This window comes from Protobothrops mucrosquamatus, unplaced genomic scaffold (genome assembly GCF_001527695.2).
Source record: "Protobothrops mucrosquamatus isolate PMUCROS unplaced genomic scaffold, P.Mucros_1.0 scaffold325, whole genome shotgun sequence".
Lineage (NCBI taxonomy): Eukaryota > Metazoa > Chordata > Lepidosauria > Squamata > Viperidae > Protobothrops > Protobothrops mucrosquamatus.
In genome coordinates this window covers 772325-799529 of record NW_015386664.1, presented here as the reverse complement: position 1 = coordinate 799529, position 27205 = coordinate 772325, and the positions used below count along the sequence as shown (strand labels likewise).

The window sequence follows — 27205 nt, the reverse complement described above, 5'->3', positions numbered from 1 at the left end:
AAACATACAGATCCACATGAATTCAATGCTATCCCTTCAAGTATAAGTAATTTTGAAGATTTACACTTTAGTTAGCTGTATAATAGCTTCTTAGGGTTTTTTAATTAAACATTTTAAAGTGAAAGGAGCAGGTAGCTTAGCAGACACCAATATCAGTATCTCCAGGCACGTGAGAGCCATACCTGGATATACAACTAAAGCAATAAAGAGATTCCACAACCTACTACATCAAAAAAATTTCAAGCAGTCAGAAATGGTCTGGTTTGAGAAGAACTTTACATGTTCTCAGAATTACATGCCAAGCAAGCTTCTTTTGGAAGAGTATCTCAGAGACCAGGGAAATAAGCCAGAAAGCCATTTTTCCAATTGCTCCTTCCCTATCTACTAATGGAAATGGCCAGAGGCAGGCCTCCGTGGATGGCCCAAGCATATAGGGGAGTTGGTGTGAAACTAGGCATCCCTCCAAATGCATTATTGCTAATCAGACCAAGGAGGAAAAGCTATCACAAGCTATCATTTAGGAAAGGAAAAGAGCTGTGCAGCAGCTGCAGTTTTTTTACTCTTTGATTTTCCAGTGCTCAAGGCTGTTCTTATTTCAAATGTTTTGTTATTCTTTTTTCATTTTGTTAAAAATATATATATGCCTACACTACCATTATTACAACATTGAGGAGATCATGCCTCAAAAGGTAGTTGACTTTCCAATCATGAGCCTTCTCTGCCTAAACAAAGCAAGCATTTGAGTGATAAACCTTTTTGCCCCATTATCTAAAAAGTTGGAGTTTGTGTGGAACTCACAGAAAATTGTTTTCCCCGAAGTGAGAATATAACTTACTTTTGATTGAAGGGCAGCACTTCCTCCCTTTATAGCATTTTGTCACAAGTACAAATGGGTTATTCAACTGGGAATGAAGTGGTAAATGCTGTGCGCTAACCAAGTCCTCTTGCAAAAATTACTCAGTGAGCGTTGCAGGAATGGAGAAGGCATGTTGCATATATGAAATATGAAAGTGGTACTAAAATATGTCATTTTAATTTGTTCTTGACAGATGTACAATAAGCTTAGAAGCTTCACTCTTATGTCTCCGTTCTGATGTTGGCTTTGTTCTTCAGTGTTATTAAGGTAACTTGGGTGGGCCAAATCTTGCTTGGTTTTTTAATAAGATTCTAGGATTTTGCTTCCAGATGTATTGAGATTGCAAATCTCCAAGTTTGGCCATGTTGGCTTCTATTTTAGAAGTTGTTCTTACACACCTGGCAGACATCAGATTGTGTTAGTCTTCCCAGAGTGTAACTTTCAGCATCAGGAACGAGTTATGGTTAGTTTCTTCCAAGTGGACTTTGCAGGAGGCTTGTGATTAGTTGCTGTAGTAAGTGGAATAATAGACTAGATGGGACTTTGGTCTGAACTGCAGGTAGTGCAGCTAACCAGGCTTTATAACATGCTCTTAAATATTTGTTTTTCCTCAACCATCTGCTTGTTTCTTTACACTTCTTCCAACAGTACTGGTATGTTAATTGAATATGTGCAGCCCTGCATCTTCTAGGTGTTTGCTTTTAATAAAGCTAAACAAACACTTGGTTCCTTTATGACTTGCTTTTGTACTGTTAATCTCTTCTCAATATAACTATATATTCACCAGTTTTTTTTAACTATGTTGATTGTGAACATCCCACAATGCAACCATTTTTCAGAAGACAAACTAGGAAGAATGGTCCCGATGTCAGCTTGTCTATCCTGCCAAGATGTGTTTTGTCTTTTGTGTGTTTGAGTGTGTGTGCAGAAGGGCATATTTCTAAATGTACTTATGTATTTGTAAAGCTTGCAGTACATTTAAAAAGTTTTTTAACAAAGCATCAATATTATGTATATGTCATTGAGAATTAGAGAAAAAGCAAAGGCAGAAAGTGAAGAGGCCTGGTTTTTTTTCATTTGTTGAGCATCATGTATACTATTTTTAAGAACTTGCATATCTCACTTTAGTCTTCCTTCCTCCAAGTTTCCTATTTAATAGATCTTCCAACTCTGATTGTATCTAATGTCTGGCATTGCATAGTAGTTTAGAGATACTATAAGATACTACTTTTTCATTGCCTGATAATTGAATTTATTGTTATCGAAAATATTTAGCCCTAGACCATTGAGATGGGAGATCAACTATCTGTGTTGAGGTTCCCTTGATTCAAAGCTTCATGTCCTTCATGACAGCAAGGAACTCTTCTAGAATGCCACTAACATTCTCAGTCATGCCCTGAGATTTGTTGACTTTTCTTCTGATCACAATGATAGCAGTCATAAGAATAAGTTTATGTCTAATAGTTCTTATGTCATGGAAAAATCAATGCTGTCTAAAAAGGAATTGGAACCACTATGTTCCACTTATTCTGTTACGTACTTCCTTTCTGAAGTTGACTTGCCTAAAAAAAGTTAGGGCCACTGGGTACAGCAGGACTCAAATTTCTTCTCTTGGACCATTTGTAGATGACACAAATTATTCAAGGGGAGAAATGTGAAAGTTTGTGTGAAATAATATCTTGATTACTTAACTATCTTCCAATAATTCTCATCTGAGTCAAGGAAAGGAATGGAGGAGAAAATTTGCTTAAGGAGAATGTGTGCAATAAAAGTACATATGAAATGCAAACAGTAAACCTTAATTCAATTGACCTTTTCCAGGAAAAGGTCCATTAAGTCTGTTCATTAAAATGTCCATTATGTCTGAATGTTAAATACACATTACATTATTGATGTTTTACAAATTTTGATTTAAATTGATACAAATTATGTCAATTATCCTTATTCATACTGGTTTGAGAATCAAATATTATGTTGTTTGGGAACGAAGCTCAAACAGAGATTTATTCTCTTGGATAAGAAGTCCATTAAATGAGGGTCCATTAAACTAAGATGTCATTGTAGTAATTTTGATGCAAGATTGTTTTAAAAAAATACAAATTGATTTAGAACTGGAGGGATTATGTCAAGTGCCAGGGAAATCAGGAGATTTAGGCAGTTCAAATGAGTATAATAATTTATTGCAAGCTTAAGCTCTGTACAAGAATCTGAACTACTAACAGTCTAAGGAAATTAGCAGGAGTTAAGGAATTCAAGGCGGGCAGGACCTAGATCTCTTGTGGGTGTACAGGGATTTGTGACTGATAATGCATTTGACCTCTCCCTCAGGGTCAGCCTGGTCATCTTCTATAGATGGAATTTAAGATAAGAATATTTTAATAAAGAATGGGGAGATTAATTAATGTGGCAATACTGCATAACTTTTGGAGTATGCTGGAGGACTCAGAAATTCTATTTCTATTTCAAGACTCTGACTAGCAAAGCAAGCAGTAGACAGTAAATTCTTCATGGGGCTTCATTTCCCTTGCAGTTTGAAGGAATCCATCAGATCTGGATAGTTCAATGTCCCGATGATGGATCTAAGTGCTTTTAATTGGCCTAGATTAGGCCATCTTTTTGACACAATCTGGATCATTGCCTTTCCAGGGTTAGGTTGTGAAATCATTCGATGGTGACTGTAACCATAAAGAGTCAGAATTATTATAGTAAACCAGAATCAATTTCCTCTTGCTTTGATATGATCATAATTATGTAAGCATTGCCCAGAATGAGTCAAGCTATACTGCTGAGAGGAGAGAAGATGCCAAGAACATATTATAATCACCTGGAAAACATTTTTGACTACAACATTGCTATATGTGTGTCTGTGTATGTATTCATTACAAATAAAAACAGAAATAGTTAAATAATAATTTTAAAATCACTATGTTGTTCACTTAAATATTAGTACTGCTAATCAGTCAATATTGCTTGTTTGTCATGCTGCTGAGAATTATGTTAGGTGTAATTTTATTTTATTTTATTTTTTAAATTTTATTTTAATTATTACATTTATTGGCCACCCATCTTGGCATAGGATAACTCTGGGTGGCTTACAGTTACATATACAGTTAAAACATAAAAATACATTAAAACCAAGGGCACATGGGGAAGGCAAGGGGGAGGTGGGATCTGTTATTACTCAATTACCTCCTTTGCACTGTTCCCCACTGGGGCCCCAAGCCAACTGGCACAGCCACATCTTTAAATCCTTATGAAAGGATAGGAGGGTTGGGGCTAACCTCACATCGGGGGGGCAAGATGTTCCAGAGGGCAGGAGCAACAGCAAAGAAGGCCCTCCTCCAGGACCACACCAGCTGGAATAATTGGGTTGATGGGACCCGCAACATGTCTCCTCTGCCGGCATGAGTAGTACAGGCCAATCCCAGTGGCGTGAGATGGTCCCTCAAGTAATTCAGTGTATCAGAGGAATACTATATGGGAAAAGCTGCCACATGTGATGGCAAATATTAGGTTTGTACCAAGAATATCTCCTTTCAGCTCCTGCAGAATCCATGGTAGAGAGGATAGCTGGAGAGACTTGACTTTCTGTTTAGATGCCACAGGGAATCTGCCTTTACTTTTCTTGTTTTCTTTCTCTCTTTTCTTTTTTCTTTTTTTATCATTAACGTCAGTTTAGTAGAATATAGGGTCTAAGTAAAAACCAACTCTTCAACATTGTCAGCAAACAAAATGTTTCTTGTTTCCTATGAATATTTGGCAAGATTAGCCCATGTTCATTACAGTGATCCAAATGGGAGGAGATCAAAACATGAGTAACAGTGAGAAAAACTTCCTCATCTGAAAAAGACCATATCTGGCATACAAGAGGAATCTGTATAAAGAAATGTCCAGGCCTAGTTACTCAAGCAGGAATTGAGTCCAAAAAGATTCCCCTCTCCCCCCCCCAATATATACACACTAGCTCTGCACAGTGAAGCATTGCCCCAAGCTAAATATTCAATATCTCTGAAATGGGAGAGTTTCTATTTCCAAAGTTATTGCATCTTGTCGGAATTAAGTCAAAGCATGATCATTCTCACAGAGACATTTGTAGTCTCTAATTGTAGTAGGATGTAAGAATGACATTGGAAGATGAAGAGAAGAAATGCTATCTAGGGAATGAGCAGATAAAAGGGCAGAGAAAGAAACTTACAAAAAAATCCACCTTAACTTATCAGACAGTAAAAAGAGAATGTGGGAAATTTGCACTTTTAAACTTGCAAGATTCTGTTAATGTAGCCTTACAATAAAGTAGAATTAGTTCTTGTCCTGATTCCTGTCTAGTTTTCTTGGGTGACTGACACTAATCACTGGAACAAAACAGTCAGTCAGATCTTCTATTCAACTCAAAGTTGAAATATATAACTGAAAATCAAGTACTTATTAACAGGGGATATTGATGGATGATTTAATTGAAATACTTCATATAGATGTTAAATAAGAGCAGTAGGGTGTCAATCCCTGTAACACCCCATAATTGCCCAACAAACCTGGGCAATTTTATCCACTAGAGATGTCTTTACAGTGACTCAGGAGATGCTCTTCCAGGTACTTGTTGAACACTATTTAGAGTGATCTATGCATCAGATGCTCAGTCATGCATTGGGACAATATTCATTATTCTTCCTCTTTTACAATGTTAGATCTCAAGGTTATCCATTAGGACCAAATACATGGAGATTCAGCATAGAGAAAAAAATAAATTGTGGAATTTGCTGCCAATAATTCTGGTAAATTCTGATAATTTGGATGATTTTAAAAGTGAACGTGAGAGACTCAGAATCAAACTAGTCATATTGATGGCTGATATTATCTCCTCAATCATAAGTGGCATGCCTTAAATATTTGTTGCTACGAAGTGAAAGAAAAGGGGAGCTGTCACGGTACAGTCCATATGAGCTTCCCAGTTCTATCCATTTTAATCTTTGTGTAATACTAAATGCTAGACTAAATGTCTTGATCCAAAAGGGCTTTTCTGATATTCTTACATTCTCAGGTTGGAGAAGGGCATTTAACCTATAATTCTATAGCAACCAAAGAACATTACGCCTAAATCTTGCAACATTTTGTTCTGAAATTTTGCTGATAAGAAAATTTGAAATCAGAAACTAAAATACATTTGATGTTTTCAATATGATACCTTGCTTTAGATAAGTATTATGTTGCCTGTAGAAATTACTCCCTGAAAATGTTTGCAAAAATGCTTCTTGTATATGAAATTTCATCACTACTAAGATAATAACCACACACAGATTTGTGATGGAAAAGAATAAAGGGATATTCTTTGCCCAAATATCCTGGAATCATCTATTTTTTTAAACCTCTCCTCAATTCTAGGTATGTGGCAGATTTCTTTTCAAAGCCTCCTTCTGCTTTTACTACACATCAGGGAAATTAGTATGTAATTTTCTTTCCTGGCATTAAAGCATTTTTAGGTTTATTAGAGGGTGGCAGTGTTGTCATACAGCATTATAACCTCCATCTGCACGGGCATTACTGGAATGCTAATTGTGTTGGTTTGTTAAGCAAGCACAAAAATCACAGCAAAGCAAAGCATGAATATGTCTGAGATTGTGAAAGCAGCTGCCTAGTTTGAGAAGCTGCAGACATCCAAATTCAATATAATCAACTCTTTTTACATAAGCAGTTGTATTAGGGAGGCTTGCCAGCCTCAGTGTCTGCCAGCAACTTCCCTATGCATGGTTTCCAGTCAGAAGCTATATGCATAAACTGGACTTTTATTTTCCTCCAGTGCATCTTGTAAAAGTTGAAATAAATGTTTTGGGATGAGAAGTAAAGTGGGATTGTTCTTGTTTAGCCCAGAGATGGCATACGGAAGCTTACATTTTGACCCAATTCATATTTGATTTGATTATTGTAACTTAAAGACTATAGTGAAAAATTTCTAAAATTTGTATACAAATGCATCATGAGAAATAGTATATGTTGTAGAACTTTTCTGTTAGGAGTCTTAACAATGTGATAGGAATGGACACGTCTAATTTTGTTCCATTTCATTTCTACGTAATTTCCTGTCTATTATTCGATTTCTACTTTAATCTGATTTTTTTAAAACTACATTGCACTAGAAAATTCTGAAATCTCTTGGGGCATAGATCCATTTCTGCATATACAAAGCTATGGATCAGATATGGATTCCTCTGCCAACTTTTCACACATGAATGGATTTTGAATATAAAGTTGAATAATAACCGGAATTGCTCTCTCACCTAAATATACATAGATATACTATTTCTCATGATGCATTTGTATACAAATTGCATTTGTATACAAACCCAGGAAGCATTGTGTCCTGGCAGTGAATTCTTTGGAGTGAATTGTTTCTATTGGGATGTAGTGGCTATTTTCTTTTCCTATTGTAATAACAATTACAGCTTAGCAGAAACATATTTCAATTATGTAACCATACATAAATCTTGGGGGGGGAAACAGCTTCACCTTACAAATATTGTAGACATTAGTTAAAACTAAAGAGTAAGTTCAAGCAAGAACTGACCTAGATTGTAACTTCAGGTAGTGTGCCAGTTAATCTCTGAACCTCTTCATTTAATTTATGATGTTTACCAGCAGTGCAAGCTGTAGAATTGAGTTGTTTCCTTTGGGAATCATAGGCTGCCTCTTTTCTGCTGCCCATTTATAGAACACGATATTTTTCTGTGTGAAGTACAGGATATGACTGCATGGGGAGAGAGATCTGTGCAAAATAGTATTTTTTTATTTTTAAATGTTTTTAACAATGTGTAAACTGTCTAGTCACTGGGAATTGGGCAGCAGATAAATTTATTGAATAAATAAATATATAGTGTTGAAAACATAATAGAACTTGTCCAACTGCAAAACAAAATACAATCCTGGAGGAATCACAACCACAGCAGTACCACTGAAGATAGTTTGTACCAACTAGAGGCATTCACCATCATTGGCCTTGGGTGAATATCTTCATTAGAGTACAGGTAGTCCTCGACTTACAACAATTCATTTAGTGACCGTTCAAAGTTACAGTGGCACTGAAAAAAAGTGACTTATGACCATTTTTCACACTTATGACCATTGCAGCATCCTCATGATCACATGAAGATGCTTGACAACTGGTTCATATTTATGACTGTTGCAGTGTCCCAGGGTCATGTGACCATCTTTTGAGACCTTCTGATAAGGAAAGTCGATGGGGAAACCAGATTAATTTAACAACCATGTTCCTAATTTAACAACTGCAGTGATTCAGTTAAAAAATGTGGCAAGAAAAGTCATAAAATGGGACAAAACTCACTTAACAAATTTCTCACTTAACAACATAAATTCTGTGCTCAGTTGTGGTCGTAAGTTGAGGACTACCTGTATCTTCAATGAGAATCCATGTGTTGGGCCCCACCCATCTACCTTCCTTTCCCCATTACTACTCCTTCATTGTTTATGGATAGAAATGAGCCCTGTCCTTCATCTGTAACACTGAAGAAAAGAATAGTCTCTGTGTTTCTTTGAGCCTTTGTAAAAATGAATATGCTTGTCGAAGACTACAAAAAATAAGATTAAAAGATAGTTGATAGGTTCTAATAAAAAATTAAATAAGAATGAAGACAGGGAAGGATTGACTGCAGGGAGATAGGTTTGATGGAGAAATGCCCTAAGAAACCAGCCTTCACTTTGGCTGACCACAGATGACTGTTCATGGATGAGAGAAGTGCACCCACCTGGTTATCCTATTGGACCAACTGCAGGGTTCAGATAAGAGACATTGTTCTGCAATGGTTCTATGCAGTCTTCAGTGGATCATTCCAGTATAGGAGAGGGGAGGAGATGTTGGCTGGTTTCTCTTGATATATAGGATGCTCAGGAATTGGTCCCCTACTTCTTGATATCTCCATGAAGTCACTGAAATACGTTTTTTATGGTTTGGGGTTTAATAGGATGATGAAAGTCAACTCTACATTGTCATGTGGTATCTGGAAGTTGTCAGGATCTGAGTAGGAGAGAACAGACCAAAGATAACTCTTAATAAGTCTTAATAAGTCAAAATTGATACATCAGAATTCTTTGTCACCACCAGAATATTGTTTGACAAATAAGCACTATAGATCAGGGAACAGATTCACAATTTGGATATCCTTCTGGATTCATGACTCTTCCTGGGATGGCAGGTTGAAATTATCACCAGGTGAGTCTATGTCCAGCTTTAGCTAAGATGCTAGTTGTGTAAGATGCTAGTTGTGGGCAGCAGGAGCTGGCCGCAGTAAGTCAAGGCCTCATCATCAACTTTTAAACTATTGTAAGGTGTCATATTGGAAGTTGTACTTCTGTTCGCTGCTCAGAAGCTAGAATTGGTTCAAAATGCAATGGCCCATGTACATGCAATGGCCCATGTAACATTTGGAACCTATAACACTTGTTGCTGGTTGGTTTTCAATTTAAAGTGCTGGCTGTGACCTATAAAGCCTTTATCAGAACAAATTAGATTGCTTAGGAAGAAACTGTTAAACAGCCCACAATTTTAGGGGGTTTGGGAGTCTGGCATGAAGGTGGCACTGGTTTACTGTGGCAATAATGAACTGTGGAACAGCCTACCCCATGGAAATCAAGCTAGCCCTTTTTTTGCTGACGTTTCAGAAGTTGTTGAATAAGATATTGTTTCAGAGAGCCCTCTTCTGATTTTATCAGGCCATCTTTATTTTCATTTTTCTTGTTTTCACTTTTATGGTTTTGTCTATAGTTTTTATTGTTATCTATGAAGGTTGTTTGGCTTGCATGTTGCAATGGATATTTTAACTCGTCTTTTTATAATTATATACAGTATAAGTCACCAAGAGTTTCTGATTGTGGAGGGATAGAAATCTGTCTAAATTAATAAATGGAAAGAACACTTGGTTCTATTTTCATATCATTTTTTCCATATGCTCATACAGATTACATGAAGAAATTTATCAGATGAATCATAATGTTCTGGTGTATTTTTTTCCTTGTGTACCTTTACAGTTTAGAATTCTTTAAAAAAAACCACTCTTTTAATGTAACTCAGTTTTTCCTTTGAAAAAAGATAAATTCCTTGAAATATCCTTCACTCAGTTCTTTTAAGAGCATGATCTTTTTTATCAAGAAAGTAGATTATGTAAGCATTGTGCTTTTAAAATACAATAGTGTATAGTGTTTATGTCTCATAAAGCTACATTTTTAAAAATCTGGAAACATGGTCATAAATATGAGTCCATTACTTTTTTAATGACTACATTGGTATATTGATTATATGCTTCAGTAGTCACCATGGTAGTCAGTTTCTACCTTATACTGAAACAAGAGATGCTGGTGGAATTCAATAATCCAGAAACTTTCTAATTCATTAAATCTTTCCAATTCATTTTGCACACTTTTCATGTAGGACTTAATGTTTTAGATATTTTTCATATTTAAGCCTATTTTTCAGTTGGTTCTATTTTTTTTAAATAGTTAAAATTGGCTTCCTCCCTGGAATAATGGTAGCTAACAACCAATGGTTTTTGGTGGTGGGAGAGAAGGAGATAAAAAGTACTTTTGAATTTGGCAAACATCAATATATAACACTTCTATTTGAAGAAAGTATGCCTACTCATCCCAGCTGTTAGAGATAGAATTGCCATAAGGTGTTTAGAAAGCTTTCAGTCGGGTAATGGATCTTTAGTCAAGCAAAAGTATGAAGTCTTCAGATTTTTCAGTTAACTATAAAGCTTAATTTGTTGTAATTCCTTCCTTGAGAAGGAAGATCTCTTTTGAGAAATTATAATCGGTGATCTAGAAATAAAGAATAAATGAGGTGTTTTATTTATTATTACTAAAAAGATATTAGAAAGGAACTATTTCAAACATCAACAGTCTACAGACAAGAAAAAGAATATTTAAATTACCTAAACCTACCTTGACTTGCAGTGATGATTTTATTATTTAACTTAGATTGATCAAGTATGGGTGCATTAGCTTTTTTTCAATGGATTGTGGTTCCAACACATCAAGGTACTAAGCTGGAGAATGGAAAAGCATGAACTAGAGAAGGTGGATAGAGTAATAGATTATTTTATTAATGTTTGCACACTGAAAGATGCATATATTTAGGACTTTTTCTATGAGAAAAGTTAAACGTTGGAGAGACAACTTAAAGATTTTAAAATCAATACATAAATATAGTTTCTTTCACCAGAATCCAATTTATCCAAACATTTGCCCACATAAATTAATGTAAAGATTTTCTACCAAAAATAGTTGTGTTGGCTTAGATATAAGTATTTTGAATATAATTATGGAACAATAGATATCAGTGACTATTAACCATGATATCTAGAAATGTACAGAGGTAAATATATTGAGAATTTTTAAATCTGGCAACAGTTCTTCACTTTGGAATCATTCAAGGACTTTTGCCTAGCTACATTAGAAGACAGATTGGTGGAGTAAATTAGGGATTGTTGATTCAATCCATCCAATAGTTATTTTTATTCAAGCAAAAGATAAAAAATTAATTAGTAGTCTTATTTTTATAGAAACAAAAACAATAGTTTAAAATAGGCAGTGGTGGGATTCAGCTGGTTCGCACCACTTTGGCAGAACCAGTACTAATTTTTTGTTGACCAGGCCCAGAATGGACTTCTGGAAGCGGCATCCACACAGAGAACTGGTTGTTCACATATTTGAATCCCACCACTGACTCTAGGATATACATTTATAGAAGATGATCAGAATAAGGATGGAGAGTCTGAAAATCTAGGTACTTTAACATATGATTGGAAGTGCTGAATGTGTTGAAGCTTGGGAAAAGAAGTGTGAAGAGGAAGGTCTGAGAGTTGTCTACAGAAAGATGAAGCCCAGCTCCAGTGGGATAAAACTATGATGATCTGTGGGAATTACACAAATTATTCCATATGAATATTAGGGAAAAACTTCCTACTAGTTAGAATTTCTAAATATTAAGGGAAATTCATAGAACTGTTATTGTAGAAGTCTTTAAGAAAATAAGGACCTATCACTTGAATTCTGTCATAAGATTGAAGATCTCATGGTTTGCAGAACCCAGAGTCCATTTCAACTAATGTACAATTTTGTGAAGGTTAAGAAAAATAAAGGTAAGTGTTATGTCTCACTTGCTATAGGGATCATATACAGTAGGTTGAAGTTAGCCTTAGTCATAAGTTACTAGTGGCGTCACCAAGCAATAGGATGGTGATGGATTTCTCCTATTTTGTGTTCCAATCCTCCTTGAAGGCTGTGCTCTTCTTTGGCCTTGTCCAGGTTTCTAAGTTAAAAATTTCACTTTTATATTGTGACAAAACTATTCATTGTGTCATCTTGAATTACTATGCTTTCTTTCTGTTTTAGGGCTGAGAAAACAGAAGTTCTGAATGAAGATCTTTTGCAGGTACTATACTGGGGTTTTTTTCCTGATACCTTATGCTTGCCATTGTTTGATATTGAAATATTGCCATATACGATATAAAAAACAGTCTTCCAAACAGACGTTACTGGGACCAAGAATGACAAAGGTATCAGGAATAAAGTTGATGTTTTAGGGTAAGGTCTCTAATAATATTTTTTTAAAGACTCTATTGTTATGTATTTGAACGCTATTTCAGTTAGAAAGTGAATAAGTAGGAAATATTAAAATATACGTTTTTAATTTTTTTAAAAAAAAACCTTTCTGCTAAATGCAAATAGCTTTTTGACACGTTATTATCTTTCTAGTGAATGCTATTTTCAAGAAAGACTAATTTTCTTGAAGATAAAGTTAACTCCAAAGCAGACTCACTGAATATGTTGCTGAATTCTGTGATACTCTGTTTATAGAAGAGATGTCTGAAATATGTCCCTAATCAAGATAATGGTTTCTGTGTTGGGATCAATTAGATTCAATTGTTGGGAAATTATATGAAAACATAACATAGATTAGATTAGGATTAGGATTAGGATTAGGATTAGACTGAGCCTAGACTAATCTCTAGAGCTGCCTTTCCAAGTATGGTAGTCTCCAAAAGTTTTGAAATTGATCTTCCATCAGCTCCAACCAACTTGGCTAATAGCCATGCTGGCTCAGATTATAGGTATTCTTGTCCAAAGCTTTTGAGGGACATTGTTTTAGGAAAAGCTACTTCAAAAAACAGTCCCTTCCAGATACTAGTCCATTCATGTGTAGGCTGGGTCACACAGAACAAAATGCAATCAAGTCCATTATATTTTTGTCTCTGACTCCTGCCATCGTGATAGCTGCTTGTGTATGTACTGCCTAGGTCTTATGTTCTTATTCAGAGATTCTAAATGTAAAACAGATGGTCATAAGAACAACATGAGGATATATAACTAACCTGATTTTTATTTAATGGGTTGTATGGTTAACATAAGTCTAATTTTTAAGTTTGCATTATCTAAACTACCTTTCCCCCAAAAAACTGCTCATGTTTCAATGCACTGGCCCTCTGCCCTGTCAAATACTTTTAAGAGTACACCTGCCTGACTCACTGATCACTTGGGTACTAAGACATAATAATCGTATTTCAGATTTATTTATTTGTTTGTTCATTCATTTATGAAAGGTATACAGCCATTTTATATATTACAACAAATTTAGACAGTATACAGCAAAATCAACCATGCAATACAATTAAAACAAAAACAAACAACCCAAATGGCAGAGGAAAAGCAGCCATTAAAAGGTAATCTAACATGCAGGATCCACATACAGGTTTTTAGAATTCTTTTGAACATGGCCCATATGGGAACCAGTGGTGGGATTCAAATATGTGAACAACCGGTTCTCTGTGTGGATGCCACTTCCGGAAGTCCATTCTGGGCCTGGGCAACAAAAAATTAGCTTCCGGTTCTGCTGAATTGGTGCAAACTGGCTGAATCCCACCATGAGTGGGGGTATTCCAGAGGGGACGTTCAATCAGGTAATACTGCTTAGTGAATGGGGTCTGAAGCATCGCAATGCTGCTTAATCTTTTTTTTAAAAAATATGTTTTATTAATTTTTTAACATAATCACCTTAATATTTGGTAAACAGTGTATTGTCTGGTTTTACATTTAAGAAACATTCACTAACAGTTGATTTCTATAATCTATAATCCACATAATAACTTTACTTGATTTCCTCCTTTTCCCATAATGTTCTCTTTTACCAACCTTAAGTTAATACAATTCTTGTTGTTTTAATGAATGATGATTGAGTATAATGCTGCTTAATCTTGTTAGCTGGGTAGATGGTCCCTGAAGATAACCATTAGCAAATGCCCATTTTAGTTCTTTCCATCTCCATTAGTTATCTGATGAAAGAAAATACAATAAAGCTGTCACAGTATGTCATTTCTGTCAAACCAAACTTTTTTAGATAATTCACCAAGGGACCTGAAAAATCATTGTTGCTCCAATTAGAGTTTAGATTGATTTGTTTTTAGTGCACAGTCTACTCAAGATATAAAGCACTGACTCTTATTTTAGAAATATAATTCAATAAGATACCTGAAAATATGAAGTTCACATATACCAAGTGGCTTCATCCCTTTGAATGATACTTATGTTAGATTTTCCATCATGCTTGACAAAAGGTACATCAGTTGTACTGATATTTATGTTTGAGTACAAAATGTAAAATGAAAAATAACCTTAACATTCTTGGTTTTCCAAAGTCTAGTCCTGATTACAGCTTTCATTAACCCCAAATGACATTCACTTCACTCCAGGATTTATCTATTGTCCTTTAGTGCTCATAAATCATTCTATAGTTTACCTTTTATGACTCTGTTCATTGAGAGAGAAACTATTATTGGGGCAGGAAAAGACAAAACAAACAATAAGAAGTAGTTAAATGTAATACAAATTTATTCAAGCTAACAAGATTTAAATTCTATTTTAAGACATTTAATTAAAATGAATGCTAAAATAATTGGCTTCTTGTTTCCTGTTGAATTAGTTTACTAACCGCACTAGTTTATATATTATTGGGATAGAAAAAAACTAATGTGCTATTCATGCTAAGTGCTGCAATTCATGCAAAATCACAGTTGTTTTCATGTATGAATCTTGGTTTTATCAATAAATCAATATGGAAGATAAGCATGGTAGTCACTGCTTGTTTGGTGATACTGGTCTTGTGAGGATTTTCCTTTTAAAAAAAATAATCTTCCCTTGTACCTCTATAGGCTAATTAGGGGGTTGGCCCATTTACAGCAACTGAGAAAGAATAAGCTGAAAAATGCCTACTTTTACTTGTCTGTTGTAATCAGCAAACAACTAATTCTGCTTAACTCCTTTAAAGTCTGGATGTGCCCACTCACACAAACCATGTTATGGCCTAATATTAGGTCTAGGCATGAAAGATATACTTGTGTTAAGGAGCAATGAGATACGTTCACACATTTTGCATAGTTCACCATGTTAATAAAAAAAGGCTGTTTCAGAAAGCAAATTGTAACTGAGTTATGAAAACGTCTGTCAGGTTGGCCGTGCGTAGCTTGAATTTACTTTGAGGAGCAGTTTATCTTGAGGAAGAGGATTTGCTTTGAGGAGAGTTGCATGCTGGGAGATGAGGATGCATTTTTCTGAAGTGATATGTAAGATGTCCGTCCACAGGTGGAGAAGCGGTTGGAGCTGGTGAAGCAGGTCTCCCACAGCACGCACAAGAAGCTGACGGCATGTCTTCAGGGGCAGCAGGGATCGGATTCTGATAAGCGCTCGGTGAGAGACCCTGATATTCCCTGTATCAGGGAATAGGGCTCTTTAACTTTGAAAAGAGAAGGCCGTGGAATTAAGATGCAAATACCCCCTTCAAGGGGTTTTCCACTTTCGTATGTGTATGAATTCTAAAAGAATATGGTGGGAAGTGAACGATTCAGAATACTGGTTATGTGGAAGTAGAGTTATTTTCTGAAAGAGATGAAAAGGCTGGGATGTCATTGGTTCTTTTTTTAAAAAAAAAATCATAAAACAGTTGCTTTTGTTGCAGAAGAAATTGCCTTTGACGTCACTTGCTCAGTGCTTGATGGAAGGTTCTGCTATCCTAGGAGATGACTCCCTGCTTGGGTAAGATCCCAGTCCAGTGTCTATGGAACAGCTACCACTTTGGGAGGGGAGAATCAAGGAAGGCGTTTCAGTCACAATAAAGTTTCCCCATTTGGGGAATTGGTTCATTTGAAAATACGTTGAGTGCTTGTGGTAAGGCTGGAGTGATTAATTTTATGAGTCTCATTTCCAGCTTTTCCTCATAAAGGGGAAGGCAGCTCACAAGTACTAATCATCACATACAGGAAAAAAAATTAAAGCCACAAATACAGTGTTTGTAATAAATATTTTACCCTTCCCCCCCCCCCATTTAAATTGCTTCAACTAATTGTAAATAAGCCACCGCTTTTTCCTACAGACCTCTTTAGCTTAGAACTTTACAATCCATTATGATCGATCTCCAGCATGCAACCTCAAGTCAGATAAATCGAGGGATAAATCAGAGCAGGAAGGTGGAACAGCATGTAGCCATTTCTTACCACCCACGATTTTTACTGATTATTTATTTATCACTGAAAGTGACTTTTCGGTGGAAAATGTGTAGTAAAATCACGAATGTGACAAGCCATAGAAGCCTCCTTGCTCTGCAACCTTGAGTCTAAAGAATGGCACAATCTTTATTTGTTAGTATGTTTTTTATTTAGCAAATTTATTTGCTGCCCATCTCGTGGTTTAGGTGACTCTAAGCAACATTAATGTTAGACATCTGCCCTGCCCTGCCTCTGAGGAACATCTCTTGAATCAATTGCTCTCTTAATCCGTTGCTTGCTTTTCCTCTTGAGATCTGCCTGTTCTCCTTGCAGGAAGATGCTGAAATTATGTGGAGAAGCAGAGGACAAGCTAGCGCAAGAGCTCATCCACTTTGAGTTGCAAGTTGAAAGGGATGTGATAGAGCCACTGTTTGTGTTGGCAGAGGTAAGAGTTGCTTACTTCAAAGTGAATCTCTGCCCGGGGTCCTTTAGGGAATGGTTTGGTATAAATGTGAATGGATCTCTAGCAGATCTGAGAACAGGAGGGATTTCAGGATCCGCTTGTGGTCAAAAACGTCTGGCCTTTGGCTTCTGGCCTCTTATAGTTTGGATGCTGGAGTGAAGAGAAGTCGTATCCTATCAACAAGATGAATTAAGGGAACTAACAAGGTAGTCTCTTTAAGAAGTCAAATTCACAACCAAGTAGGAAAAATGCATCTGATCCTATCCTGGTGTTCAAGTACTAAATGAGCCGTGTTTATCACTGTGAGCACCTGTTTAGGGCTTATATCATCTGCAAGGTTCTTCACAGAGGAACTAAGCAGAGAGAGTCCTCACAGTTTGTTTTCAGTTTATTTATGGAGATACCATCTGGTTTAATTGCTCCCAGGTTTATCCTGCAGACAACACAAACAAGTACTGGTAGTCTTCACTTAACAACCACAATTGAGACAGGCAACTCAATTGCTAAGCAACATGGTCATTAAGTGAAACATCAGATGCCTGCGCCAGACTTACATGTTCTAATCTATGATTCTGTTTCAATCACCGATGATCATTAAACTGCAACTTGTGACTTCCTGCTGGCTTCTCCATTTACGTTGCCTGTCAAAAGCTGGCTGTGAAGCTTGCAAACAGTAATTAGGTGGCCATGGGAACTACCTGTAGTCCAGCTTGCTTTCATTCATATATATATATGCATGTGAAATTCTATTAATTTTTTCTCTGCGACTGGTACTATGGGACAGGAATTGCAGAGCTATTTCCTCTCTTCTGTGCCCCCACACCATCTTTCCTTGTGCTCTTATGATATTATGGGCCAAAGAGGTTCTGAGACTTTTCAGAATACATGGCCACCTGGCTGTGCTTTATGATGATCAAAATGCCACACATGTGGAAAATACCAGGTTGTAAAGCTGTTCTAGGTGGAGGCTTCTTTTCTTTCCAGCTCTGTTCCTTAAACACCGGTGGCTATTCTGAAGGCAATGGTGGCAAGTTCTCTTGCTGGCCATGTGAGTATTCTTATGGAATAGGAGCTGTCCATGGTTCTGGCATTGGCTGTAATGCTAGACCTGCAAATTTACTATAATGTCATATAAGTTCAGTACGTAGAATTTGCAATGCAGTCTTATTCTTTATATATATATATTCCCTATATAACCTTCTTTTTTTTTCAATTAAAAAAATACTTCAGGTAGAAATCCCAAATATTCAAAAACAGAGGAAGCACTTAGCAAAATTAGTCCTGGACATGGATTCATCCAAAACAAGGTAAGATAAAAAAAATTCTCAGTTGTCTTTGCAATGCCAAGTCTTTGTTTGCTTCATATATCTGTTTTTATTGCTGGACTAGTTTTTAAACAAGTTTCCTTAAGGCAGCTTTCAGTATTGAAAAAGAAAACCCATCCCAGATGGAGTTTTATGCTAGACTGACCTGTCTCCTGTCATTTATACATCAGGATTGTACAAATGTGTGCTCTCTCCATCAGCCTTCAGTTTGGGTCAGCAGTGGCCATTGTGGCACAGGGGAAAATCTGTTAGTGCTGGCCTTATAATTTTAAAAAATGGGGGGAAAGCTTCCTCAAAGATTGAATTATTTGCATAGATTAAAAAGCATTCAACTCACAGTGATTCTGGACACAGAATTTTTTTACATTATAAAAAAGCTGGAACAATACAATGAAAGAACAAAGAGATATACATCCAGAAAAAGAATAAAATAAAACAGAATGTTACAGGGTCTTATTACTATCCTACCCAAAGCTTGGGAAAATAATCAAGCTTTCACGGATTTCCAGAACATCCAAGTGGAGCAATATGGGCTCTACATGGGTGGGATGAAGGTAACTTGAATAAGGCATCTCTTTCCACCTAGAGAGCTAGAGTCACTAAGTGATCTCCAGTAATCAATCCCTATTCTTAGAATAGCAAAGACAGTGGAATTCTGTAATCACCATCCGGATCAACTAAATAGTGATCTATACAATTCCATTATCTATGCTATTCTAATCCCCAAAGATTTTTTTCAAAGTTCCAAAGAAAAGAGAACAGGAGGATTTTCATTTTCCTTGCAATACTCTGTCATAGATTTTCAGTCTTTACTGTTCAGGGAAAAAGTAATGTTCAGATTTGCACCGACATAGATATGATTGCTTCATTGTACTTTATTAGTCAGAACACTTGCTCTGATTAGGCCAAAAGCATTGCTCTCTTTCACACCTTCTAGTTGTAGAATCCATGGCTGAGATGTTCACTGGTGTAAATAATAAAACGAAATCCTTCTAGTATTACTGTGCCCTTAGTCAAGCTAGAGAGTGACTATGTGCCTGAAGACATACACATTGCTTTTTCTTTCTTGGTATTCCTCAAAAATCAGCTATTTTTGCCCTCTTCTGAAAGAGCTTTGATATTGTCTTCAAAAATTTGAGAAATTTGAAGTCACTGAGGCACTGAGCTAACATTTCTGTGGAGGAAAAAAAAAACCAACCTCTGAGGGATAAGCACTTGAAAATGTTGGCATCAGTTCATGCTAACAAAAGTGCCTTCACTCTTAAAATTAGCTTGTGCTTATGGGAGAGGGAAAGAGGGAGTGTGCTTCCTTCCATGGGACATGATCGTATATTGTTCTGGTAAGACAGGAAGGAACAGTACTAAGATAGGTCCAGTGTCCCACTGAGCAGCCTGCATCTTTGTTCTTCTCTCTCCTACAGATGGCAACAGTCAGCCAAGTCTTCAGGTTTGTCAAGCAACTTGCAGCCTTCGGGTGCCAAAGCGGATGCTCTCAGGGAAGAGATGGAGGAGGCAGCAAACAGAGTGGAGATTTGCAGGGTATCTCCCCTCCCCTCTTCTCCTCTTTTTTTTCATTCTAGTCAACTGACTTCCAGGAGGTGGCTAGAAAGTAGCTGCAAATTCATTTTTTATTATACATGTAAATCTGGTATTTGGGATGGCACATAATCAGGAAATAAGGAGATAAGGAGGGAGACCCAGGTGACACAGTATTGAATAACTGGAGGTCGTATAAATATTTATAGAAGTATATACCGAGAAGGTTAGATAAATAGAAGTATTAACATAATAGAAAATAAATCTTATTATATATAATACAGATAGGAAAATTTAGAGAGGGGAGTTGCTCGGACATTACCCCTGAATTGTATCTGAAGAGGGAAAGGAGAGGAGAGAGAGAAGAGAGTAAAGGAGGGGGGAAGGAAGTAGGAAGGTTGGAGGAGAAGAGGAGAAGTGGGGAGAAAGGGGAGGGGAGTGGTGAAGGAAAGAGGAGAGGAGAGGAAGAAGTAGGGAAGAAAGAGAAGAAAGGGAGAAAGAAGGTAGAGAAGAAGGAGTGTGGATACGGTGAAAGGGGAAATGGGCGAGCAACACCAAAAGAAATATGTATGTATTTATTTCATTTTATTAAAAGTATCTTATATATAAGAATGTAAAAAGGATGTATGTTAACACGTGATAAATATCACGGTATGTGTATGGGGGAGAGTTGGGGAAAATAAAAAAGTTTAAATAAAAAAAATCAGGAAATGGTATTATTGTATATTTGTTGATTTGTCTCAAAGAGATTATTAAAAGGAATATCAGCACTGTAAATTGCAATACAGTAAGCATTCCTCTGCTTCTTGGGACATATTTTAAACTTTCTGTAAAAAATAAGGAAGCATCGAGCAACACTTCAGGTGTGGTTCTGAGTTTGAGTTAGAATCAGTGCTTTCTTTCTTTTCTTTTCTTTTTTGTGCTTCCTGCAGGATCAGCTCTCAGCTGACATGTACAATTTTGTGGCCAAAGAGATAGACTATGCAAACTATTTTCAAACTGTAAGTACCAGAAAGCCTGGCTTTTTGCATCTTTGTCCCTCTTTGGCTTCCTTCCCCTCCTCTTTGTAATTCTGTGGTGCCTTATAGATTGTGTATTCTCACAGCCTACATCCCATTTTATTTTTCTCCCAGTTAATAGAAGTGCAAGCAGAATACCACAGAAAGTCATTAGCACTTTTGCAGAATGTGTTGCCTCAAATCAAAGCACAGCAGGGTAAGTATGGTGCTTCTCAGGTTACCGTTGCCGCTGTATACGAGACACATTGTCGATTATTTGTTCAGGCAACGTGACGCCTGTCTTTCTTCTCAGGATGATTCAGTTCTCTGTTAAGCATAAAATCCATAAACTTCCACTCCGCTATTGTTGGTTTATTTACCAAGTTAGATAGTGAATAATAATCACATCCAGTTAATAACACCATGCTGTCAGAATACCCCAAAATGATATATTACCATTTGAGACTGATTACCACCACCTTCTTCTAAAATGCAAGGACTCAGTGGGATCTACAGATAGTCTTAAGTCTAACGACCATGGACCACTAAGCAACACAGACATTAAGGGAGACATCACATGACCGTGACAGACTTTGAATCACACTTTTGCTGTGATTGTTAAGCGAATTACCATTGGTCATTAAGCAAGACATCACATAACCACAATCTGTGATTTGATCTGCCAGCTTTTCCATTGACTTGTTTGTCCAAAACTGCCAATCACATGACATTGGGATATATAAACATCCACTGGTCGTGAAGTGCCCAAATGGCAATCATGTGACACAAGGATGTTACAATGGCCATAAATGACATGGCAAACCACTAGTATTTAAAATGAGAGCAAACCCTTCTAGCCCTGCTGATTTTACTAAGTTTGGTAATGAAACATCTGCAAGAAAACAACCAAGCTCAGAGAGCATCAAAGACTCCACAATGTAAATATGTATAAATCTATATAAATAAAAATGTAAATGTTCGTTTGTTCAAAATCTTAAATCTCCGAAAGTTCTTCACCGATTGCTTTGAGATTTTGACACAATGTTGCATTCGAATACGCGCGTGTTTTTATATACCTGTATTATATAGATGTCACACCTGTGACAGGTAAAAACATGCTTTTTTTGAAAAACAGCACCATCTGTTGGACGTAAAAGCAACACACGCTTTTACCAGACTGAGCCACAGCAACGCGTGGCTGGGTACAGCTAGTATATAAATAAATTCTGAGGAACCTGAATCTAGACCTAAATAGGTCTGCAGAAAAATTTCACTTCCTCTTCGTCTGCCACATAAATGAAACACAAAGAATAGTGACGGATTTTCTCATCCTTCTGTATGCAGCTGTTAGGAGCTACGGAGGAAGGAAGAGTGACTTGAGTAGCTCAAGTGTAGTGAACCTGTTCTGTTTTGATTATATCTTTTTTTTTTTTGAACTGCCTTTTGCAGAAGCTTGGATTGAAAAGCCCTCCTTTGGGAAGCCCTTAGAGGAACATCTCGCTGTCAGTGGCCGGGAGATTGCCTTCCCTATTGAGGCCTGTGTCACTATGCTTCTTGAATGTGGCATGCAGGAGGAGGTCTGTACAGATTGCTTGCTTGCTTTTTTTGAGGTTCAATTTTATAGCTAGAGATTCTGTAAACCGCCTAGAATCCACTGGGCTTTGAGTGGTAGATCAGTTGCATAAACAAACGAAACATCTGGGTAGGGGTTAGAGAAAGCATTCATTCTCTTGTTTTCAGAGAACCCGTACTATATGGCCCCAAGTGTATGTCATGGCACCTCATCAGATTTTATTTTGCTTCTCTTTGGTTTGCAGGGTCTGTTCCGAGTGGCCCCCTCTGCTTCCAAATTAAAGAAGCTTAAGGCAGCGTTAGACTGCTGTGTTGTGGATGTTCAGGAATATTCAGCAGACCCCCATGCCATTGCAGGTAGGGTATCACTCTTTAGCCTATCAGATGGTCTTCATAATGAATGACAAGAATTTGGACCATAGAAGGCACTTCCAGTGGGAAATGCAAACCAAGGACAAATGCTGATGGCCAGTTTATGATACGGAGAAGTGGCTGACTTGCTCAATGTATGCTAATTTCAACAATTCCAAGATAGATTTTGAACTACTTTATGGTAGCTCTTGCTCTCTCCTATCTACCCATACATTCCATTGTTACAGAACAAACGCCTTAATTTTTTATATACCTGCATTCGTGTGGGGTATGTCAGTATTTGCTAGTTATAATATTAGAGCAGAATATTACAGTGGTCCTCAACAACCACAACTGAGATCAAAATGTTGGCTGCTAAGCAAGTTGGTTGGTAAGTGAGTTGTGGCTGATTTTACAACCTACTGTATTTTGGCATGGTTGTTAAGCAAAACACTGCATGGTTAAGTAAATCATCCAGTCAAACGAATCCAACTTCCCCATTAACTTTGCTTGTCAGAAGCCGGCTGGGAAGATCACAAATGGAATCACATGCTGCAACCATTGTAAATTCATGCTGGTTGTCAAGCACTCAAACTTTGATCATGTGACTGGGAATGCTGCAATGGTCGTAAGTGCAAGAACTGGTTGTAAGTCACTTTCGGTGGCATTGTAATGGTGACTAAACAAATGGTTGTAAGTCGATGATTACTTGTATCTATTCTCATAATCCATCCAAAAACGTATTTCTATTGAAAATGATGTGATTGATTCAAAGACTTTAAAACATTTTCCCTCTTTTGAATTCTATTTATTTAATGGTATGCTCTTAAGCCTGTTAATAGCAATAGCAACAGCACTTAGACTTATATACCACTCCGTAGTACATCAATCTCTGAGCAATTTATAAAATTTTACTCTTGTCTGCCAGTATAGCACAAGGCCAAAGGAAGGATAAGAAAAAGATAAGACATTTGAAACAAGAAAAAGTTCTTTCTGTGTTTTTGTGTATCTTCTACAGGGGCACTGAAGTCCTATCTTCGAGAGTTGCCAGAACCCCTCATGACCTTTGAACTTTATGAAGAATGGATCCAAGCCTCTAAGTGAGTTCCTGAATTTTTTTTTTCATAAAGTCAGGTTTCTCTGCTTTCCAAAGTTTTGCCTCTTGCTGTCAAATTAGAATATAAATAAAATGGCAACCCTGCAGAGTTTTATTTGGGAATAAATTATATTGATCTTTGTGAAAGAGAGATGCAGGGGAAACAGCCTGAAATTCTACTTTTTTTGTTTTATCAGAATGACCCTGATGTATTTTGTTTGTTATTTTACTATTTATTTTGCAGTTTTATTTATTTATTAGATTTATTTGCTACCCTCTCAACTAGCTTGCTATTGAATTAATCTCAGTTATTCTTTCTTTTAGCATTCAGGACCAAGACAAGAGATTGCAAGCACTATGGAATGCCCTTGAGAAATTGCCTAAGGCCAGCTACAATAATCTAAGGCAAGTGTAAACAATCTGAAGAATATGGTTTTGTGTTGATTGTACTAGTCATGGAGGTAAATACCCCAAAAGACAATCCCTTTACAGTATGATACTGGCTATGTTGACCTCTTCAGTGTTCTTTCTTCTTTGGACTAGAGTCAAAGAAGAAAGAACACTGAAGAGGTCAACATAGCCAATCCAGAAGTTTGCAGAACTTTATTATATCTGCTATCCCTATTTATTTATTTATTTATTTATTTATTTATTCATTCATTCATTCATTCATTCATTCATTCATTCATTCCACACACTTCCCATTTTACTAGCATCTTAGCAGAATTACTTTTTCCAGACCAGAAAAGCAATCAAACATTGCTCAAAAACCAATATACAAGAATATATATCTACTAAACTTTTTAACCTGTTCAACTTCTCAGAGAGAAGCTTGCAATGGTTGTGAAAGTTGCTGTGCCTCAAATCTCTTTTCTGTATTCTTTTCACTTGTATTCTATTCATTTGTTTGACAGGCCTTGTGATTTAACAGCTTGGTTAACGTTTATTTCTACACGTATTCAAATATTGCCCTATTTCTAAGGGCTCAGCACTTCATAGTATGAAATCATAAAAACTAAACAAATAGAATCCATAGAGTGGATTCTAAGAAAAGTTCTAGTGGCAGCCCAGGTCCTACCAAAAGCTTGGTGAAACAAGGTGACTTTAACAGCCTTTTGAAAGGCAAGGTGTTCCATAACATGAGGAGTGCCATCATGAAAGTGGCAAAAATTATGATCAATGCATTCTCTTTGGATCGTACACAAATACTAAAGGTGCACAACATATCATTCCTTGTACTAAATGATATCTATATGTCAATTGGCACCCACAAGTAGCTGTATTCATTTGTCATTGTTAGATTTCTTCATTGTGATCTGTGATTCACACCCAGGATTATATGCCTATGCCAAATCCCATTTTGAATCTTGTAGATTTTGCAGAATGGTTTGGTAGGAGCCTTATTGCCCACATGTGTCTTCCACTGAATCCGTCAGTCTTGTTTTCAGCTATCACACAATTAGCACATCCAGCCTGGAACTGATCATCCTTCTGTTTTATCAGTGTTCTTTTTTCTTAGTTTCTTTAATCATCTCAACTCTTCTTCACAGTTCTTTAGAGCTGTTCATCAGGACACCTCATTCTTGCTCTGCAGATGTTCGGCCATATGGCTATAAGAGACTGTTCTGCAAATGCCAGCAAACTTTCATTCTTAGGCATGCATTAAGTGTATTTTTTGACCACCTAAAGTTATTCACTAGTGACTAGACACTTGTAAGCAACACAGTGTTTTTACTAAATGGACGCACACAATTCTTTTTTTTCTATGAGTCACATTAAGACCAGCAAACTCCAAAAGTATTATAGTTTTTTCCACCACACCATATATTTTTCATGGTGGTTCCCTCATCTTTTCAAGTGATCAGTTGATTGAATGGACAATGGATTCAGTTGAATTCTCTAAGGCCACCAGGATGTTCAGCTCAATAGTCACATTGAGGAAGTCTCCCATGAACGATTCAAGATACAGTCAAGGACAATTACATGTATTGTTTTCTACTCCATCGTCTTCTCACATTCTGCCAATTAATCATGTATTTGAGTAATCATGTAACAGACATCATTTGCAAAGATCCTTAAGACTCTTCACTCTTCCAAAATGCTTCTTTGAAGCAAATTTCCAGCCTAATATAGCCCTTGACCTAATATAGCATTTGTTCTCTTAATCAAATAGATCCAGATTTTCTGGAGGACTCAGATTTTGTCCAATATCATTAAACCTTGGAATCCATTTTAACCATCCCATTGTGTTTGTGTCTCTGAATTTGATCATTATACATTTTCAGTTTAAAATCTCCAACTCAGGTTGGAGACCATTTCTCTAGCTCTCCTTCAAAATGTCTCCAATTATACAGTGAATGGTTAGGCCGCACATTCTCTTGATTTTGAGGTTCAACCATTTTTTTTTTCAAAAGGTAATGGACCAATATACCAAGATGCTATTATTTCATCAATTTCATCAATTCCAATACTAGCTTTTATTTGTGAAAGAAGGTATCCCTATTTCTATCATGGTTCCCAGAGGATAAGAAGCATCATTCGTTTTTTCTTCAAACAGAAGACGAATATTTTATTAAGCAGAATACTAGGTGAACCCTTCATGACTTCCCAATTTCCAATAATTGACATAATCAGTTATGTATTCAATTTTATTTTATATTTATTTTATTTTTTTCATCTTCATTTTATTTACTCAGTTAACATTCTGTGGATTGGAGGTACCTAAACTTCAAAACTCAATATTGAGTCTAAATGATATAAGAAGCAAAATCAGGAACAAAGTAATTGACAAGCATAAGAACAACAATATTACAAAGGCCAAGTATAGAAGTTGCAGAAGAAACACAACACTTGAGAAAACAACTCACAAGCCGCTGAATTTTTGAATATGGAGGACAACTGAATCCCCTTTGTCCCTTGTACCCATAGTTAATAAAAGTTATATCTTATTAGATTGGGAAACTGATAAGTTACTATCATCCAACCTCAGCCCTTCAAGGTAGTCCAGACAGGACACCAAAATCATGAATACTATTACCTTTACTGTAAAGTTACACAAACTGTATCTTGTAACTCTAAAAGCACTTTCCCTCTCCCTTGCCTTTACTTTCCAAATAACTAGGGAGGCTCCCTTCTGCTTTCACCACCTCCATTCCTTCTTTGGACTCTCTCATATCAGGCCACTCTCTACGCTGAGGCTGTTCCTCCTATCTCCCAACATCATTCTCTCAACCCATTACATCCAGTGTCGTAACTATGGCAGAGAGAAGTGAAGGAGAAGAATCTGGATCTGAGTGTGAAATAACTGACGCAACCGACAACCTGCTAGGAAGTAGTGCAGATTTGTCCCTGGTTTCAAACAACTGTTTGCTTACTGCCCACACAATTATATCTATTTTCAAACTGCCATCTGATGCCAAGAGAAAGTTAGATGAATTAAAATCTTTAATAGAAAAAAAAAACCTTCAAA

At 36.6% G+C, this 27205-nt stretch overlaps 1 protein-coding gene across 1 annotated transcript in view; it reads left to right on the top strand.

Annotated features, from left to right (window-relative positions):
- ARHGAP44 (Rho GTPase activating protein 44) overlaps positions 1-27205 on the top strand; it is a 130599-nt gene that overhangs the window by 80689 nt on the left and 22705 nt on the right. Inside the window, exons 8-19 of the mRNA XM_029284005.1 lie at positions 12254-12293; positions 15497-15601; positions 15870-15946; positions 16729-16840; positions 18089-18165; positions 19605-19722; positions 20652-20720; positions 20853-20934; positions 22167-22294; positions 22535-22646; positions 23659-23740; positions 24061-24141. Of these exons, the coding sequence (XP_029139838.1) occupies positions 12254-12293; positions 15497-15601; positions 15870-15946; positions 16729-16840; positions 18089-18165; positions 19605-19722; positions 20652-20720; positions 20853-20934; positions 22167-22294; positions 22535-22646; positions 23659-23740; positions 24061-24141 (1083 nt within the window). The remainder of the gene's footprint in view (positions 1-12253; positions 12294-15496; positions 15602-15869; positions 15947-16728; positions 16841-18088; positions 18166-19604; positions 19723-20651; positions 20721-20852; positions 20935-22166; positions 22295-22534; positions 22647-23658; positions 23741-24060; positions 24142-27205) is intronic.